This window comes from Dermochelys coriacea, chromosome 25, assembly GCF_009764565.3.
Source record: "Dermochelys coriacea isolate rDerCor1 chromosome 25, rDerCor1.pri.v4, whole genome shotgun sequence".
NCBI lineage: Eukaryota > Metazoa > Chordata > Testudines > Dermochelyidae > Dermochelys > Dermochelys coriacea.
Window position 1 is genome coordinate 6,091,941 of NC_050092.1, and position 20,033 is coordinate 6,111,973.

General features: G+C 53.0%; 1 protein-coding gene across 5 annotated transcripts in view; it reads right to left on the reverse strand.

Moving 5' to 3' along the window:
• Window positions 1-9,297: 9,297 nt before the first annotated feature.
• LINGO3 (leucine rich repeat and Ig domain containing 3) overlaps window positions 9,298-20,033 on the reverse strand; it is a 108,688-nt gene continuing 97,952 nt past the window's right edge. For all 5 annotated transcript variants that reach the window (XM_043502683.1, XM_038383592.2, XM_043502682.1 and 2 more), the window contains one exon: window positions 9,298-12,180. In XM_043502683.1, coding sequence (XP_043358618.1) covers window positions 10,329-12,146 — 1,818 coding nt within the window. In that variant the 5' untranslated portion in view covers window positions 12,147-12,180 and the 3' untranslated portion in view covers window positions 9,298-10,328. The remainder of the gene's footprint in view (window positions 12,181-20,033) is intronic.

Here is a 20,033-nt window from a genome sequence, read left to right on the forward strand (position 1 = left end):
ATAGGCTGATGCTTTCTCTAACTGCCAGTCCTGCAGAGCCCCCCTGGGATGTGACAGCCACACCGGGCTTTCTCTGCTACTGCTAATGAAGGTTTGGTTACCAACGTCAATAGATCTGGCAGGGGTAGAACTGGGGAGTTAAAATGGGCCATTTTGACACAATCACTTTTCAGATTAGACCTGAACTTTCCTGTTACAATCTGGTGCTATCCATTAACTCAGGAGGGGACAGCGAACCAAGCTGTGTGCACTCAGGGGGCCGATGAGATCTCAAAGCTCCTAGCTCACTCACCTGTGGATCTCTCTCTTGTTTAGGCAGAGAAACTGAGCTAGGAGCTCTGGACACCATGTGGGTCTCCAGTCACTTAGGGAAAGGCTCTACAGAGCAGCTCGCACCGATGGACTGGAGGTGGCAACATACTGCAGGAAGACAATGTGCCCTCCGCTGCGTTGCCTTTGACTGGGGTGCTCCCATAGAGTTCAGGAAGACAGGGCGCCCCAAGGCATGTGTCATGGCCCAGCTACAGCAGGATGGCCTGCCGCAGTAGCAATGCAGTGACATACAGTCCAGGTGCATGCTGCAGGAGCTTTCACTTCACTCCTTTAAATGGGTTTGATGGGAAACAACCCCAGAACTTCTGGCCCATGAATCCCGCCCAGACAAACAGATCCTGTCCAGTCAATTTCTCTTCAATTTGGAACTTGTCAGATGGTTTCTAACTCTGATCTGCTACCAGAAGAGGGAGATCTGCTCCCAGAGAGAAGGGCTCAGGCTGCCGCTCAGTGCTTGGACCAGATGCGGCCTGATCAGGGACAGAAACAGAGTACAGCTGCAGGGCTGGAAAACCTCCTGATTTCCTTGCAAGTAGGAGAGGTAACTTGGTACCACTTTAGATAAATTTTAAGGGTATAAATACTCTATTAATAATAGAGGAACAGTGGTAGCAATTTGTCAACATGTGCATTCATCATGTCTTAGTTCTGACTATGCAATGTATTACCCTCCACAGGTTGTTTTAGCGTCATCTATTAAGTATTTAAAAAACCCGACATGTATAATTACCTCATAATTGATAGCAATTTATTAATCCACCAGGAATCTTAGCAAACTATCTGTAGGTGCCACATTAATATAAAGTGGGCCTGTTAACTCCTTCTTAAGCGCTGTGTCCCACCTGAAAAGAAGTACTCATCCCAACCTGAACAATGAAGTTCTCATTCTTCATTATTTATTTGTTTCCAGCTAGCAATGGATTTAAATCAAGAGATTTACTGAGATTGGAATCTATCTGGGGCAGGGACCATCTTCGTCTGTGTTTGTACAGCGCCTAGCACAATGGGCTCCTGGGTCATGCCTGGGGCTCCTGGATGCTACCACAGCGCACATAATAATAACAACCAAGAGAGTTTGGGCTGTCTCTTGTTTGCAGTAATGTTTAGCAGCTGACACTGCAGCAGCTGAATAATTGGATACTAGGCCTGGCAGTTCAGACGGGATGATCTGGATCATACGAGGTGCAGAGACAACTGTCTCCAAGTCCCTCTGAATCCTGAGCCTGCCCCGTGGGGTGCTGCTTGCAATGCAGATGCTGATCTGTGAGGCACTCCCTGAGACCATCTCCTGGTTCTGGGGAGAGCCAATGCAGAACAAGCCCTTTCCCCAGATCCATCACAAATGCATGTGACCCAACGGGGAAATGCTTGGCTGTGTGCCAATAACCAAAGTTAGGGTGCTAGGCCCAGGTCCTCAAAGGTGTTGAGGTGCCCTAATCTATTGAAATCAGTGGGCGTTAGACACCTCAATACCTTTGGGGATCTGGGCCCTAATGGCTGTCGGGGGTGCAGGTCCTGCTGTCAGCCGGGGCGGTGTCAATCTGGAGTCACTCCACTGGAGTCAGAGTATGTCTACACTGCACTCTAAGCCCAGCTCTATGGGACCTGGACTTGTGGACTCAATGTTTCCAAGCTCACACTGCATTGTGAACCGGGGCTTACAATCGCAGGACCCGGGTCTACCAGCCGTGCTAACAGGTCCATATTGTACTACCCAGCCCTTCTGACTTGGGACTGCAACTTGAGCTGCATCCACACTGCAAAGTGACAGGGCTTGGACCCAAGTCAGAGTGGGACTTGGACTCCGACCTACCCCTCTAGCAGGGTCTTAGGACCCGGGTCCTGAGTGCTTGCTGACCTGAGTCAGACTGAGTTGTGTGTGGACAGAAAAGGGGCTCCTTCTCAAACCTGAGTCAGAGCTTGATCTTAGTGTGGCATGTAGACGTATCCATTCCCCTCACTTACCCCAGCTTTAGACTGGAGCAAGTCCATGGCATGCATGGGAACGACTCCTGATAGCCAGAGCGAGAGAGGCCCAGACTCAGATTCACGCTGGTGTGACAGTGCAGATTTCAGACCCTGACTTGGGAGCATCTGGCCGGTTGTGGCTGCGCCCTACTTCTCCTCTTTCCAGGCCGTCAGTCATCGATTCTGCCTTTTCTCCTGCGTCGCTCCGCAGAGGGGGAGGAAGAAAAACGACATGGGAGGCGTGTTGCTTTTCTCAGGTATATTTCACATGCTTGTTACATAGGAAACTGGACATGTTCCGTGCGGACAAGGCCTTCCATAGGAACCATCCGGGGCTTCCCAGCTCTTAGGTTTTCACCCCCCTCAAAAAACCCCAGACACTGACCATGGACTTGCTAACTGTGCGGACGACACCACTTGGACTCCTGACACAACGTGGCATGCATAGCTCTCTGGGGGTGGGCTGTGGGCTGGAGGAGGGATCAGTGGTGGAATTGGTGGGGAGGAAAAGCTTGCAGGTGGATCCCAGCTGCTGGCAGTCTGAGGCATGTTGGCATTTTCAGCAGTGGATGAATGAACCGGGGCAAAGGAGAGAGCCGTGTTGACCTCAGAGGCCAGGCGGGCAGCTCTGGGGTAGGATCTGAATGTCACAGCTTGCGGCTGTTTGGATGGGGCGTGCTCATTAGACTCTTGCAGAGAGGGACTCAAGCCACAATGTTTGGGCGCTGCCCCCAATTCAGTGTGGGTGCGGGGTCAGCCCCGCTCTTCTGCTGGTCCCTGTGACATGGGCAGGTAGGTCTCTGGGTGCTGCTGCCTGTGGTAAGGCCGTTGGGGCTGCGTGCGTGAACAGGTGGTGTGGCTGGGGAAATTGGTCGAAGGGCTCGTGCATAGCTTGTCCATCTCATTCATGTCTTCTGCCATTCAGTCATGGCCCCCTCCCTGGTTCCCCAGCCTCAGTCCCATCTGGGACTGACTTCCCTCCCTGCCCCATGCTTCTGGCTTCTCAATCTAGGCAGGGCCACGGAGCCTCACAAACAGGGGCACCCTGGCATCCCTGGTGCCTGCCGGCAGCGGCTGAGTAGGGGGTGATGCGGCTACGTGGAGGGTGGGGGCTTCTGGTTGTAACGGGGGATGATCCCCCTGACCTGGTTTGAACTAAAGGGTCTGTTTCAAAATGTAGGGCCGCACTGGTTCGCAGGCTGAGGCCTGGCACCCATGTAAGCCCAACTGTGCCAGGGCATGGTGGGGCGGGCTCAGAGTCAGGGCTAGACCCCAATGGTGCCTCCCATTCCCCCGCCGTATGTCTGAAAAACGAGGCCACATTCAGGTGTTGCGAGACAGTCCAGCTCCTTGGAGCCTGGCAGACAAAGCCTGGCTTGACCAGTTCCATGCCACTGTGCTGGCAGCTGAAGACCCCCTCACCCGAGCTCTGCGGGTTGCCTGTGTGCTAACCGGCTGCAGGCCATATGGACTCAGCAGAGACGTGGGCTCGCCCCCGGTGCCGGGGCAAGCCCCAGAGAGGGACGATGACAAGGCGTCACGTACAGAGGTGGAATGTTTACGTTCTAACAGGGTAAGTCATTCGGGACAGCCTGAAGGTGGATCCCGCTCACCTTTGGGAGGCTCTGACGCTGATGGCCCGGTCTCTGAGGACTGCAGGCCCTGGGGAAGGACATGGTCCCAGAGAGCAGCTGCTGGATCACAGGGCAATCCCCCATATTGCCCTCTCTTTCCAGGTCCTAGTGATGCCTGCCTTTCCAGCTGCTTGTGGGCGCTCCTCAGGGCTGGTTCCCCTTCCTGACCTTTCTCCCACTGGGGAAGCACTGGGAGAGGCCAGGGGGAATGGGACACAGGGTGAGCAATGGGGAACACACAGGCTCCCCATGCAGGGGTCAGAAGCCACATTGCATGGGTCATTTGACCCGGGGCTGGCCAAAGCTCTGGAGCAGAGGCCCTAAAGCCCATGGGGTGCAGGAGATAGATTAGATGACCTAGGTCTTGTCCATCGCTGATCTCAGTGTCTCTGATGAACCAGTCAGGCCGTTTGATTCTTTGGCTCGACCTCAATTGCTGCTGTGACCCTTTCACAAAATAACATAAATAAAACACATTCACAAAATAACATCTGGGCAGGGTCCTGCTGCCCCTGGGCACGCAGCGCCGGGGTCTGCTGCCCGCCCTGACCTACTCCCGGTGCACCAACCCCTTGGCCAACGTGTCTGGGCTGGAGGGTCTGAGTCAGTCAGGAGGGCCATCTTCCCATTCCCAGACCTTGCAGCTGGGGTAGCTGCTGCCCGGCAGGTGCGTCATAGTCTAGGGGACGCAGCGCCGAGAGGAGAGGGAGGGGGAGAAAACACATAAGGGCTTAAGAGAAAGTGGAGAGGAAAAAACCCATGAAAATAAAGGAGGGGGCGGGGGCAAAAAGCCACCCACCTGCCCCAGGGGAAAGGCTGTAAGACCTCCCAGTCTCCTTCCTGGGGGTGCCTCAGCATCCGAGACCTGTTTTAATCCACCAGGGGAGCCAAGAAACTAACATCTCCCGTGTGAACGTTTGCAGAAAAAGTCCGTGATGGTGCCAGAGGCAGCGACAGCCTGGGGGAGGAGATGGCGGAGGGTGGGGGGGGAAGGATAGTGTCTCTTGAGGTCCTTGGTGCAGAGCAGCGGGGATAGGAGCAGGCGCTCGTGCAGAGGCTGGTATCTGTATGCCAAGCACGCATGTTAATCTGCATGTATATTTATGCCTACAATTTATCATGGGCTTTGTTAACACCTCCCTCAGGAGCCATTCATGGGGCTGAATGTAATAATAACACCACTCCGCACTTCAGCTCCTGGATGGAGGCAACATCTCGAGGAGACCTGTTGTCCTGTTCTTGTGCCCGTGTGGCACAGATGATTCACGATCTTTGGTTTTCTCCAACAGCCATTATAAAATTCAGTCCAAAACATGCAAGCGGTTCTGCTTGTCCCAGATACCCCAGAGTAGTGTCAAGAGCCCTGGGGGACACACACACACGGATTCACCAAAGTCACCCAGCAACAACCCAGGGCGCCTGAGCCCCAGTCCTGTTCACAGTTACTTCTGCTGCCCTTAGGAATGGTTTGCACGGGCCCATGCTTGTGAAAATGATTGTGCCAGGTCTGCAAACTGCAAGGCACATATTAAGGGTCAGAGGAGTTGTAGTGCAGCAGAGGGAGCTGAGATTCCCCAGTGCAATGCACAGCCTCTGGCTTGGGGGACCGAGGCTATGCTGATGCAGCCTCAGTGGGGAGTAGCCAAGTTTGCAAATTTGCTCTGAAAGATTTGACCTTTTTATTTTTCCATTTTTTTCAAAAACTAAGGGGAAATGACATGATTTAAAAACAAAGGAAGAGATGGGCTCCAGTCCCTCATCCCCTCTACCCACAGTGAGCATGGGAGCAACCATTCACTGAGCTGCCTGGTGGATCCTCTCTGGATGGGAATCAAAGACAAAATCTGCAGGAACTCTGCAAAGTGAAACTGACAAATATTGCACAGATGACCGCGGTGAAAGTAAGTCCAGTGACTTACCGGTACTCTGGGGCCAGCTCCGGCCCCCAGAAGGGGCAGGGTTGAGGGGGTCAGAGCCAGCCCCAGCACACCCTGTAAGGAAGTGCCCCCCCCGGGGTAGCAGCAGCAGCCCGGGGACTATTTAAAGGGCCCGGGGCTCCCCTCTTCTACCACCCTGGCCCTTTAAATAGCCGCCAGAGCCCTGGGGAAGCGGTGGGGCTCCGGCGGCTATTTAAAGAACTGGGGCAGCAGAGGCTGCTGGAGCCCTGACCCTTTAAATAGCGCCTGGAGTCCCCACTACCCCAGGGCTCCAGGGGCTATTTAAAGGGCCCACGGCTTCCCTGCTTCTGCTGCCCTGGTCCTTTAAATAGCCGCCGGAGCCCTGGAGTAGCAGCAGCGGGGCTCTAGGGATCAGGCCCATCAGCTATATATTCCCCCTCCCGCTCCCCTTGTTCCTCATTAGCGAGGACACTTTCTTTGCATGCATTCAAGAGCTTTGCCTCCTGCTCATTCCCCATGTGAAGTGAGGATTCTCTGTCTGTGGCAATCACCATCAGTTGCTGTGGGGAAAATGATATCACAGATCGAGGAGGCCTGGGACATCCAATGTGGGATAAAACCATCGGTGCAGATAAATATGTCTCCTGATGCTGCATGTTGTGGCTACTTAAGCTTAGCACTGGGTGAAACTTTTCAGCCAAAACGTTTTTTTTTTTTTGGTGGAAAAAAAAATAAATGCAGATTTGGCAACACCAAAGCACGTAGTTCGATTGTGTTGGGGAAAAAAGTTCAGCGAAAGGCAAAAGGTTTAAACTTCTGCAGTTCAAAATGATGTTTTGTTTGAAAACTGCAGTAAAAGGAATTGTAAAAAACCCCCAAATCCCTCACACAGTCGAAATGAAATGTTTTGTTTTGACCCAAACCATGTTTTTTGCTATTTTGATTTGGTAACATTTTTTTAAAAAAATGTTGATTTGAAATTAATTCCGCCCCCCCCACCCCCCACCATTCAGAACTGCCAGTGAACCAAAAAAACCAACCCATTATTTGCACAGCTCTACTTAAGACTTCAGACCGCAGTGGAGATAGACCCCCAGCTGCTTCTGCTGTGGAAGCACAGACTCCTGCCACTCAAGCTAAATGCAAATCTCCATTAGCAGTATAGGGCCTATGACACTCAGTGGAGCAGTTCCAATTCCATCCAGTAGAGGACAGTGCTGTGCGCACGCACACACACTAACCAGTATAGTATGTTATAATGCTCTTATTTTGGGCCTTTCCTCCATGGAGCTCAAAGTGCCTTGCAACCACTAAATCATGAATTAAGGTTCACACAGCACCCCTACGAGCTGCTTTGTAAGGGACTTACACATTGAGGATGCCGAATTAGCATTAATAAGCAGGGATGATTACATACGAGTAAAATGGGGCACAGAGCGGGGACATGGCTTGCCCTGGGGTCAGACATGGAGCTGGTGCACCCACTCTGTTCTAACCAGTAGACAACACTCCCTCCCAAATGACTTTAATAGTAGAACCATCCAGCAGAACGATTTTGCTGGGTACATCATGGGCTGAGTAATGTGGTCAGTGACTGATATCCAGCTAGCTCTGTGTCACAGCAGCCAGGGGCAGGGAGGATAATAAAACAGAAGTGGCACCTTCCCGATGAAACGGGCTTGATGAGCCGGCTGCACTGTAAAGAAATGCCGTCCCTTTAAACATGGCCTTCAGCGGGGAAGAGGTGCAGCAGCGTGACTTGTTAGCATCGCTCTGTGGGGCTGGAGAGGCAAAACTGTTAAACACCCACAGATCCTGGGCAAATCCCGAATCCAGTTCACGCCCACCTGGGATAGTCACTTGCCTCCCTGTCCCCTCCCCGGGGTCCTTTTAAAAAAAAAACAATCTCCCGCCATATGGACCCACTTTGTCTGACATGATCCATGTTTTCCCTTCAACTCAAATTTGTGAACAGAAAATGCCATGGCACAAATGGAGCATCAAGAAGAATTATTATCTGTGTCTGGGCCAGGCGCGCGCACACGGCTGGGACCTTCGGCCCCTCGGTGGCTGCGGGTGGAAGGGTTAATTGAGGAGGCTAACGCTGCAGTGGCGTTTGCTGTGCTTAATGGGTCTGCCTGCGTTTCTCTGCGGGTTGGAGGGCAGGGAGCATGCCTTTGTTATGCTATTGTTTAAATAGCTGTTTATTTTCCAGCCTTGTTACAGCCCTACAGGCACAGGAACATCTGGCATTGTTTTTCCACTGCCTCGCTGGTCTCTGAAGACCCTGCAGACCTTGCAAGCCGAAGGACCAGACCAGCTTGTGGGTTAAATGGAGATCGCTTGGATAAAAGACCAGCTGGTTTTTGGGGTGACCCTTTCTTTACATGGCTCAGGCTTTGGATCTGGCTCTGATTGCATAGCTTAGGCGCTCTCTCTTGCGGTGTGGGTCTGACTCTGTTTCAATGAGTCTGGCTCACTCTCTTGCTCCACAGGTCAGGACTTCTCTTTTTACACTGGTGGCTGCCTCTTTTGATATGGAGGTGCCCTCTCAGAGAGTCAGGGTCTCCAAACTGCCCATGCATTTTTACATGCCCGTTAGTGCAAGCACAAGCGCACACCTAATTTGCACACACAGGTGCCATGGCAATCGAGGCAAACTGGGTAACTGCACATCGGCTGGGCAGTTAGATGCATGGCCAGACAAAACAGGTCCCCTTTCATCCAGGATGGGTGATGGGGCCTCTTTACCTCCAACAGGATCAGGGGCCGAGGATCATCCATTCCCACAGGGGAGCCAGAGCAGCTCCTCATCATCCCTCCCCACTGTGTGCCCAGCTCCACCCTGCTGTCCTCTGGGAGCAGCTCCACCGAGAACAGGGATGGGGGATTCTCCCCATGTAGGCGCCGACTCCGTGGGTGCTCCGGAACTGGAGCACCCATGGGGAAAATAATGGGTGCTCCACACCCACCAGTCACAGCTCTTGGACGGCGCCGCTGCCCAAGAGCTGTTCTGCCGTGCGGCTGCCACCAAACAGCTGTTTGGTGGCTTGGGGAGGGACTTGGGAGAGGGTGGAGAGCGGCAGGCTGGTGGGGTCCTAAGGGAAGGGGTGGAGCGTGGGCAGGAAGAGCCGGAGTGAGGGTGGGGCCTCAGGGGAGGGGGTGGGGAAGAGGCGGGGCCTCAAGGGAAGGGGTGGAGTAGAGGTGGAACCTGAGGGAGGAGCAGGGATGGAACAGACCGGAGAGGACAGCAGCAGTGAGAGACGCAGTCGAGATGGTGTCATTTTTTTACCGTGGTGATTTCCTCTGCGCCTCTCAAGATGTAGGGACGGGCTCTCCCCCCCGTAAGAGCTCCCAACGTGGCAGAATTTGCTGCCAGGCCAAGCCTAAAAGCAGGTAGCCACTGCGAATGCACAGGAGAGCCCGGTGTAGCCCGGGGAGAGTGGCAGCTGAATCAGACGCATGCGAGCAGGCCAGCTAGCTCGGCCCGGAGCCTGCTGAGGCCTGGCCATTACTCACAGGGGTGGCGCTTCCTGTTTCTGCTGCCACCACAACCAGCAGCCTGCTCTCTGGCTTCAAATGCCAGTGTGCTTTGGTGAAATACCGCTCAGCGCCAATGGGGTGGCATTCATGCCTGCACAGAACCGTATGTCTGGAAGGGACTGTTGGGTTGGGTTATTATTGCTTGTGCAGGAGGATTCCCTCCCCAGGCACCGGGGTTTGCAATGTTCAGATGCTGCCACCCCTTCTTCCAAATGCCGAGAGGAACTCATCCGAGCACAGCGCCTCCCCTACGTTGGATCGATTGGAGCCCAGGTCGGTTGGAGCGCGCGCCAGGGCAGCTGGGAGCTGCTCTGCGGGAATCCTTTGTTGCCCAGGAAGACGTCTGTTGGAAATTCATTTAAAAAAAAAAAACCAACAAATTTAAAACAAACCATAAACAACAACCAAGAAAGGGTTCCAGATCGTCTCTTAAAAAAGGAAGCAGGTTCTCCGGGCCCAGACACTGCTTGCTCAAGGTCTGAAAAAATGCATAGTTGATACAAAAGAATGTTAGCTACATCGCGAGGCCCTGACCCACAAGGGCTGTGCATGCCTCCTTGGCCTGCTCTTGCTCTCTGGGACTTGGATATGGGGGGTCTCACAGTTCAAAGAAGGTGGGGTGGGCTCAGAATGGGAATAAGCTGCTGGGAGGTCCCTGGGGCCATTTCCAGTGATGCTTCTGCTCAGTTCAGTTGGGTGGCAAGGCCAACGAGGAAAACTGCTCGCTCCTCCCAGTCGCCTCCAAGCCCTTGTGGTCGAACCGAGCCAATGTCCCAGCCAGGTTCCTCTGCGAGTTTTACCGCCTCGATCCTCAGAGAAGTGAAGCCACATGACCAGACGAAGTGGTCACTTGGAAAACAAAGGAAGGATGCTCCTACCCCCTGCCGGGCCCTTGGAGGGCCCCATTTGGCAGCAGGCAGTGGACTAGCAACCACCCTCCTCCAGGGGCCGCTCAGATCATCTTCATGTTGAACTTCCTGGCGCTGCCCTGCCCGGCGGTGGTGGTGGGGCCATCCACTTTGCGGAAGGAGTATTCCACGGTGAAGTTGTTTTTGTGCTGTCCCCGCCCCCGGCTCCACACAAAGAGGAGCAGGAAGCAGAAGAGCACGACCCCAAGGAAGGTGATGCAGCCCATGGCTGTGGAGACCAGGATGGTCTTGAGGTCCAATGTAAACTTTAAGAAGACTTGCGTGTTGTTGTGGAAGGTGTCGTTGAACTCGCTGAGGTACAAGGTCCGGTTTGCATAAAGGGAGCCGTCCACGGGATGCCCCTTGACCGTCAAGGTGGCAAAGTAGGTGTCATTGCCTCCGGCATTGCTAGCGATGCAAATGTAGGTGCCACTGTCTTGGACCTGGGCAAAGCGGATTTCCAACGTGCCCCCGGGCAGGACGGTGGCTCGTCCAGTGCTCTTGGTGGTGATCATCCTGTGCTGAGGGGAGACCCAGATGATGGCAGGAACGGGCTCTCCGTCTGCACGGCAGAGGAAGGAGACAGATTGCCCTTCACGAGCTGTTATGTGCTGCAACTTTCGGTCTCTGATTTTGGGCTTTTGGCAGGTGAAGTACTCAAAGAGTATGGAGTCCGGGAAGTCACGCAGGGCGTTGCCCTGGATCTCAGGGGGTGAGGAGCACATGGGCTGCTGCCCGTCGAAGTTGAGCGTCTTGCGGCGCTGTAGGATCCAGAGGAGGCGGCAGTCACAGGCCAGTGGGTTCCTGTCCACGCGCAGCGTCTCCAGCGTGTTCACTGAATGGAAGGTGCTCTCCTCCAGGGTGGAAAGGAAATTGTTGGAGAGGTTGAGGAGGCGGATTTGCCTCAAGCCAGAGAATGCTTGAGGCTCCACGGACACCAAGAAAGCCCCCACCATGTGGAGCTCTCGCAGCCTGATGAGGTCCTTGAAGGAGCCCTTGGGCACAGTGCTGATGGGGTTATAAGACAAGTTCAGGTACATGAGGTACACCAGGTTCCTCAAGGCGGCCGTGGGCACTCCCGTGATGTTGGTGTAGGTGATGGAGAGCGAGGTGAGGTTCAGGCCCTGGAAGCTGGTGGGCGAGATGTCCTCCAGCAGTGGCCAGTTGTTGATCTCCAGCTGCAGGAGATTGTAGAGCTTCTTGAAGTTCCCATCTTCCACCGCGGAGATGCTGAGGTGTCGGAGCCGCAGGACCTCCAGGTTTTGGAGGTAGGAGAGGGATTCGGCCGAGAGGGCCGTCAGGTTGCATTTCTCTATGGTCAGCTGCTCCAGGCCTAGGAGGCCAGAGAAAGCCCTTTGGGAGATGTACACCAACTCGTTGTCTCCCACCTCCAGGTTCTTCAGGTTCCTCAGGTCCTGGAACATGTAGTCCAGCAGGATGACTATTTTGTTCTCGCTGATGTCCAGGAGGGTGAGATTGGTCAGCTTGGTGAAGACTCCAGAAGGGATCAGCTTGAGTTGGTTGCCTCGGAGCCGCAAGATCTGAAGGTTAAACAGGTTGCTGAAGGCCCCAGGCTCCACACTGATGATGATGTTCTCGCTTAAATCGAGTTCCTCCAGCAAAGGGTAAGGGGACAGGTCCCCCGGCTTCAGGCAGCGGATCCGGTTCTTGCTGAGCTCCAGGATCTTGGTCTCGGTGGGGATCCCCTCGGGGATGGAGCTGAGGCGTTTGCGATGACACACCACGGACTTGATCTGAGGAGCGCACTCGCAGCGAGCCGGGCAGGCCGCCACCTGGGCTGTGCTCAGAAGAATCCAATGGAGGCCCAGGACTGGAAGCCAACATGTCATTGTGTAGAGCATGATCTTATGGTCGCACTACCATTCTCCCATGCACCTGGAAGAGAAAGACAGAAGCAGTGTTAATCAACTGAACCCATGAGATGCTAATAAGGTCCTGTGAAGCTCCAGGCCTGGCTGACTGGCAGCTTTGCACACTCTTGTACTTTAACAACACTTCGCTCTGCTTTAGCACCTTTCACTCAAGGGCTTCTAATGCTCTCCTCACTGCACTATCAAGTAACTCGCAAAAGGTCACCCAGCAGAGGCAAGATTAGCACTCAAGACCACCTGTCCCCACCAAGTCTGCACTGATTTCTAATTCAGTCCATGCTGCCTCTGGCAGGGCTGGCCGTTGAGTTGGTACAAGTCAGGATAACTGTTGATTTAATGGAATAACTCAAGTAACTGAGTCTGGCCCTTAATGGGATGTGTCCCAAGTCATGATTCTCAGGGGCCCAGAAGCCTTCAAGCCCTTGTTCTCAAGATCCCCTTTGGAATAAGGCCTCATCTACTCACAGGTTGCACAGGTTTAGCAAACGGTTTGCTGTTAAGCCAATTCAGTTAAAACAGTATAACTTTGAGTGTGGACGTTCTTATATCAATTTTACCCAAAGTTCATTTCAGAAGGGCAAGCTAAACTGATGCAAGCCAGGTTTAAACCCATGTGACGGTGTCCACACACAACGTTGCACCAGGGTACCCATGCTGAGTGAACATCACACCTTCAGTTAAATTGACACAACTTGTGTGTGTAGAGTAGACGTAAGTGTTTTCAGGTGCACACTTTTGGGTCTGTGTCCTGGTCCAAACTTAACCGCTAGGTCAACATAGCTACGATGCTCAGGGGTCAAAATTCACATCTCCGGAGCGCTGTAGCTATGCTGGCCTAACCCCTGGTGTAGACCCTCTTGATCTAGCTACCAATGCTCAGAGATGAGGGAAAAAAAACCTTCCATCACTGTAAGAAACGTCTACACTATGGTGCGACAGGAGCACTGCTACAGTTCCATATCTGTGCTGCTCAGCACCCATAGTGTAGACGCGGCCTCTTAACCCAGAGGGAGTGAACCTTGTGTGTGTGTGTGTGTAAGTTGTAACTGGTGCACTGAATGGCTCTGCCCTTCTGCCCCACCTTGGCCTCGCAGCACTTCCATTGTGATGTAGCCCTGCCCTGTGTGTGTGTGTGACATCCTGCAAGACACAGCATTCTCGCAGCTGCATGTCCTGGGCACACAGGCTGTTCGAACAGTGCAGATCAGAGGTGTCCTTGTCAGAGTTTGGATTAGGAAGTCTGCAGATTGTACAATTCATTCTTTGTAGATTATAGATTACTGCCGACCTCTGACCCCTGAATTATAATGCCCGGGCCTTAGCCTCCTCCACCCGCCCTCCAGTTGATGAAACTGTCCTCATTTTGCAGGGATTAGAATTTTTCTATCAACTTAATTTTTCTCTGCACTGCCCTGCATCCTCCCCAACCCCCTTGCAATCTCCACCCTCCCTCGCTTCCAGATCCTTTGCCCTTTCTCTGCCAGTGTCCATCTGTCTATCTCACAATGCTTTACACACGGTAACGACACCTCACACAAGGCAGGTGTTATTAGCCTCATTTTACAGCCCGGAGAAGTGAGGTGCAGAAGGCTGGAGTGATGCGCCAAAGGATACGCTGAGTCCCTGACCGGGGCAGGCCCGTAACTTAGCAGTCGGCCGTGTCCTTCACTACCCACTAGGCCATGCTTCCCCCTCCATTCATATAATGAGTTTAGTGGTCATTGGCTAATCCCTTGTTGGCCAGGTCACCAGAGCTGGAGTTCGTGAACCTTCTGGACACAAGGCAAAGCTCCCCTGAGCGCTTGGGGGAGGTAATGGAGTGATGGGGGAGGGAGGAGGGTGTAAAAGAATTTGCTATGTGGTTCTGGATTATATTATTGTTGTTATTATGATGAGCCTATTTTACATTGGTGCAGAATTAATTATATGCTATGATATTTTATATCTAGGTGCTGTACAAACACACAAACACAGAATGAAAAGACAGCCCCTGTCCCAGATGGCGGCTACTCATCCAAGTAGTTTACACTCTATTTATTGTTAGGGTCAAGGAATCTGACAGCTTGGAGCTGTGAAAATCTAACTAAACACCTACAATGGATGCGAGGGCAGGCTGGGACTCTGTGCTTGCCAAAGACTCGAACGAACCATTGCAGGGTTCACGTTATATTAGGGTGAACAGACAGCAAGTGTGAAAAAACAGGACAGAGGGTGGGGGGAAATAGGTGCCTATATAAGAAAAAGTCCCCCAAAATGGGACTGTCCCTTTAAAAACGGGACATCTGGTCACCCTACGTTATACCGTCCCTCCCCGGCCAGGGGGTCTCACAAAAGCCGCATTGCTTGGAGCAGTGGGGAGTACGTGGGGTCCAACCTGACTCTCCACCATCATCTCCTGGGAGCCCTGACAGATCCAGTCACTTCTTTCTTTGCTGACATCTGGTTTATGAGCCTTTCTGCCTGGCTTACTCCTCTTGTCTCTTTCAGTCATTTCCTATTACCAGGCCCTCCTTCTCTAACTGGCTCTCCCAGCTCCTGCTGACAGTCCATTAATGAGCTGTCCCTGTTTCTGCGTGCCAGAGTTGTAGGGCTGTGGGCCGCACCATTCGATTCAGGCAGCATTGAGCTCCCCAGGCAGTAAATACCTGGGATCTGCCACATCGTGCAGCCGAGCCGAATCCTCCACTCGCCGGCCACCGTGGTACCACTCACCGTGGTTATCTGACGACGACAGGGACAGGGCCCCGTTCTGACCGGGGCCCAGCTGAGCTGACTGCAGTGGAGTTACACCAGAGCTGGATCTGGCCTCATGAGTCACACAGGCGTTCGGGTCGAGAACGAGACACCGCGTGGCAGGAGTGAGGCCAAGCAGAGTGCTGAGAGTTTGACAACACTGGTAGCTGGTGGGGGGGAGGTGTTCACTGGGAGCCCCCAGGAGACGTGTATTTACAGGTTGTGCTATGAGCGCCAACCTCAGCCCCCGTCCAGCTAAAGCTTCCCAGAGCATCCCTGAGCACTCTAGTATGGCGCAAAGCTGGTGTCAACCCATGGTCCCGGTGCAGCGGGAGGGCTTGAGTTGTGTGACTCAGCATTTGGGGGGTCACTTGAACCTGAACCTCAAAAGGCAGCTTTGGGCCAGGGACCCAAGTGAGCCCATTATGGGTTGGGTCCTGACTGTCTAATCCACCTCTCTCCCAGCACATCCAGTACCCTAAGGGTTAATGTGTCAGGGGATGGTGGGCGGGGGTTTAAGACCCATGAGTGCTGTGGATTCACGACTATGCAGAAGACACACATTAAAAAACCTGTACCTGGGACACACACACCACTACGGCACATCATTGCAAAACTTGTAACACGTGCATCAGTAGCCAAGGGCTGCTATTCAGCTAAGGAAGTGGCAGTGTCTGCCTGCAGCCCAGCAGCTGTGAAGAGCCCATTTGACTCAATGAGGCTACTCTGCATTTACACTGGCGTGACTGAGAGCAGAATCCCACCCTAACCCTTCATTCAAAATGATTTCATTCACACAACAAGAGCCAAAAATGCCACCCAAGGACTTCGATTCACTGATTCACCTTGTGGCAATGGTAACTAGGCTTGAAAATGGCAGACACCCCTGTTCTTTCTTGTTACCCTCTGGAGATGCTGATGGGGCCTGAGGATATGAAAGCAGGTCAAGGGGCTAGCACCCGACTGGCAGCCCGTGACTGTCCCCTGATACCATTGCAGGGCTGGCGGGGGGGTACTGGGGCAGGCGTTCCTGCATGAGGCTATTAAGGACAGTGATCCATCATCGGGGTGTTGTGGAGGAAAGGGACTGACTGAGGTAACATGGGACAGACCTCTGCTCTGCCAGCCCTGGGCACCCACACAGCTCTGCTGGTGCCCCTCACTCCTCACCGGCAGCACCTCCAGGGCCAGATTCATACGTCAGCAAGCTAGGCACATGCCTGGGGCCCAGATTTGTGGGGGCCATTAAAATGCTTTGGATCCAAATTTGTATGTGTGTGTGTGGGGGGCCTTGGGGTGGGGGCAGTGTGGCTAGGCCAAACCTGAGTGAGTGGCGCTGTGATCTGGTGCTCCCCCGCCCCATTCTGAACCATCAGAATGCTCACAACCCCCCCTGAAAGTCCAACATGCCCCCCCAGGTTGAGAATCTCTGTTTAGAAGGTCAGAGCTGAGAACTGCATGTTTGCCTAGGACCCTGTGATGGGTTAATCTGGGCCCGAGCATCCCTCTGCAGCTAGACCAGTCCTGACTCACCCCACAGCTCTGCCAAAGCCCCTCGCTCCTGCCCTACACAACCGCCTGCCATCCCTGGGAGAGATGGTCCAAACCACCAAGTTCAGCATCAGATCCAACTTCCCCCGAATTTATGGAGGGGTTGGTTTGGGACCATCTGTTTCCTGGCAAGACCAGCTGAGTACCCCAACTTTTAGAGGTGGAGTCAAGCTGTCAAAATGGGGCTTTCAAACTCCCTGAAGTCTGACATTTCCTGGAGTCCCAACGCAGAGGGCAATGGAGATTGAGGGTTTTGAATATACAACTTCAGACAGATAAGTGGGGTTATTGTAGCTTCCCTGCTCAACATCTTCACACAGAATTTCTTTTCTACAGCTGTCAGGTACAGCCGTGAATGGGTGTCTAGGAGTTAGAGCGGGGCTCTGGGAATCTGCTCTTCTAGGATCTGGTCCTAGGTCTGGCACTGGCTGGGGCAAGTGTCATTCTCCTCTCTGTGCCTCATTTTACCTGTTTGTAAAATGGGTATAATGCTACTCTAATGAGCTGGGATGGGCGTAACCACTGCTCTCTGCTGGAAGGAATCAGAATGGCTCCGTGTGTCAGAGTATTTAACATGCTACCAGACATCCTACTTCAGCTCAATGGGCAGGGCCCTGCGCTTCTGTAGCAGGAGTGTCTGAGTTGTATCCCCTCTGCCACCATGAAGTCTGGAGTGTCCATGGCATGCAGCCTAGAGAAAAGCAGGGTGGCCTGTGTGCCTGCGGATTGACCCAGTGCTAGCCTCCCTCTCCGGGGGATGGACAGGGTTAATTAGCGTGGCCCTGGCATGTTGACCCCTGCGGGCAATGCACATGATAGGCTGTGCAAAGGACTCTCCCCTAGTGCTTACTAAGGCTGTTCAGTGTCCCATGTGGATTATTGACGCTGTGACAAGAGCCACAGATGTGCCCCGATGGGCGATGAACCTCTAGGATCCTGGCAGCCAGATCAGCTGTGCTAGGATGCATCCCTGTCCCCATCCCCAGTTCGCCATCATGGGGCGCTAAGCAGCACTCCAGCCTCTGATGCCAGGTGCAGGCGCCCAGCTGGGCTGTGAAGAGGGGCCTCCATTGATTATACACAGGAACCATTCAAGCACCCAGGGAAAGCAAATCAGTCAAAGGTGGCTGCTTTCAGCAGTGGAAGGAGAAGCTCTCAGCAGACTTGACTGCTCCCCAGAATAGGTCTGTTTATCTGCCACCTCTCCACCTGGCCTCTCCCCCTCCTGGCTGCAGTATTTATCTGCTTCATATGCTCACTAATGCCTCCCTTCCGCTGCATGTCTGATCTCGATCAGTCAACAGCATCTCTGCCTTTATCAGCCATCTATCTACAATATGTATCTAAGCAGCTCTGCCCCTCTGCGGCATCTTCCTGTTCTCTCTACACCAGATCTGTCCCTCAGCAGAATCTACCTACTGTACTGCTGTATCTACACCATCTTTTAATAAATCCCTGGGCACCTAGGACGTCACTGGGCACTTTGTGGTCACAGCAGGGATAGAATTTCAGCTTTTGCTCCACAAGCACTGGCTTCTGCCACTTGACCCACATGAGAAGCATTATAGGGCTCATGACACACAGCTGTGTCTTTCTGATTCCATCCACTAGGGGGCAGCAGAGCATATAAACATTAACTAGTTCACTGCAGTGTATAACCTCTGTGTAGCAGCTCTCCTGCTCATGGTAGCAGTGAACTGGTGACTAGAACTGGGGAATGGGAATGGGATATGCAGTGTTTCTTTTTCCCATCCCACCTGGGTCAGTAATAAAAAGATGGGTACCACAGGATTAGAGCTGAAATTTTTAGGATGCAAAGGGGCTTTGTTGCTGAAAAAACCTGCCTTATTTTCTAAAATAAAAAAACCTCCTGAAAACCTGCTGACTTTCTAAATATGTTCCCCGCGCCCCAGACAATTTTATCAACATTTTTACCTACACCATTCTCAGAACTGTTACTGACATTTTTCGCTTCTTTTTGGTAATCAAGAAATCTCAACAACAGTGTTTTTTTTAGGACCAGTTCTGACCTTTATGATTAAAAAAATGTCATGAAAAACACACCTGTGGTTTTGAATCCTGCAAAAGGAAACCACTTCAGAACCTCTTAAGTTTTTGCAATTTTTTAAAAAATATAACAACCAACAACAACTTAATATGTTGCTCCTTTCGTGAGATGGCCCCAGTGGCCATGTATCTATAATGTAAAACCCGCCAGCATAGATATTGTGTTTATTGTGGCCCTCGGTTATTACACTCGGCAGAGAGACCCAGGGCTGACTGAGCCATGCAATCAAGGCATGGGGTATGTGTGTGTGTGCTTGCCTTCCTGCATCTGTTGGTAGGATAAAGCGAAACCTTCTGCCTCAAGGACTGCCCCGCTCAGACCTTTCACCAGTGTGACACACACACACACACACACACATACAAGGTATGTCTACATTAGAAATGTGCGTTGACCTAATATAGGCAATTACTGTTCACATTACCCTCCTAGGGTCGGTGGTGCATGTCCTCACCAGGAGTGCTTGCACCTATCTAAGAAGGGCAGTGTGGGGAGCTGAAAGCCTGGGTTCTCAGCTCCATTGGCCACTCCCTGCCAGGAGCCCGGCTGCCCCACTGGCTCCTGGCGGGCTGCCCCCCACCCCCACTTCCCGTTCCCTGCCCAGGGCTTCTCCCCTGTCCACTCTCTGCCAGGAGCCGAGCAGCCTCGTCAATTTCACGGCTCCAGCTGGGAGCGGGTCCAAAGCTGCTGGGGCTTCTCCCCACAGCTGGGAGCAGGGTCCATTCTCCCCCAGCTCCCAGACAGGAGCTGGGGACAGCTGGGCTCTAGCTGCCTGACTTTCCTGTCCATTTCAGGCTCCTGCCCTGAAATTGACGAGACAGCCAACAGCTGTGTCTACAGGCAGATACTGTGTTGCCCTAACTACATGGACATAAGCCTTACGCCTCTCCTGGCAGTGGAGTTATGATGTCGGTACAGTCGGGCACTTACATCAGTGGGAGGACGGCTGTAGTGCAGACACTGACATAATTAGGTGGACATAAGCTGCCTAATGTCCACCTGTGTAGTGTAGACCAGCCCAAAGGTATAAAGAAATAGTTGGCTGCAAAGCGATATCCGGTGCTGGGGAAATGGTCTGAGGCTCATTCTAGCCTCTCCACTCTTGAGACTCGAACTTTGGGTCTGCTGGGAATTTCAGCCCTAGGTGCAGGCTGGTATTTTATCGCTGCCTGCTGGACCGTCCTTACGGATGTGCTCACTCTCTCTGCTTGCCTACCTTACAGCTCGCAACACGACACAACCCTGACCGCCACTCAGCAGCCAGTGCAGACTTAGCAAAATCCAGGGCACCACAGTATCAGCGATCCTGGCCGGAGCGAACGTTCTGTGGCACAGACCAGACTGTTGGTTCTCCCCAAGCATCCCTGTCTCTGTATTTTATCTAGCCCAGAAAGCAGGAGTTCCCAACCTTTTTCTTTCTGAGCTCCTTGCCCCCAAAAACTCCACGGCCCACCTGTGCCACAACAACTGCTTTTCTGCATATAAAACCCCGGGCTGGTATTAGGGGG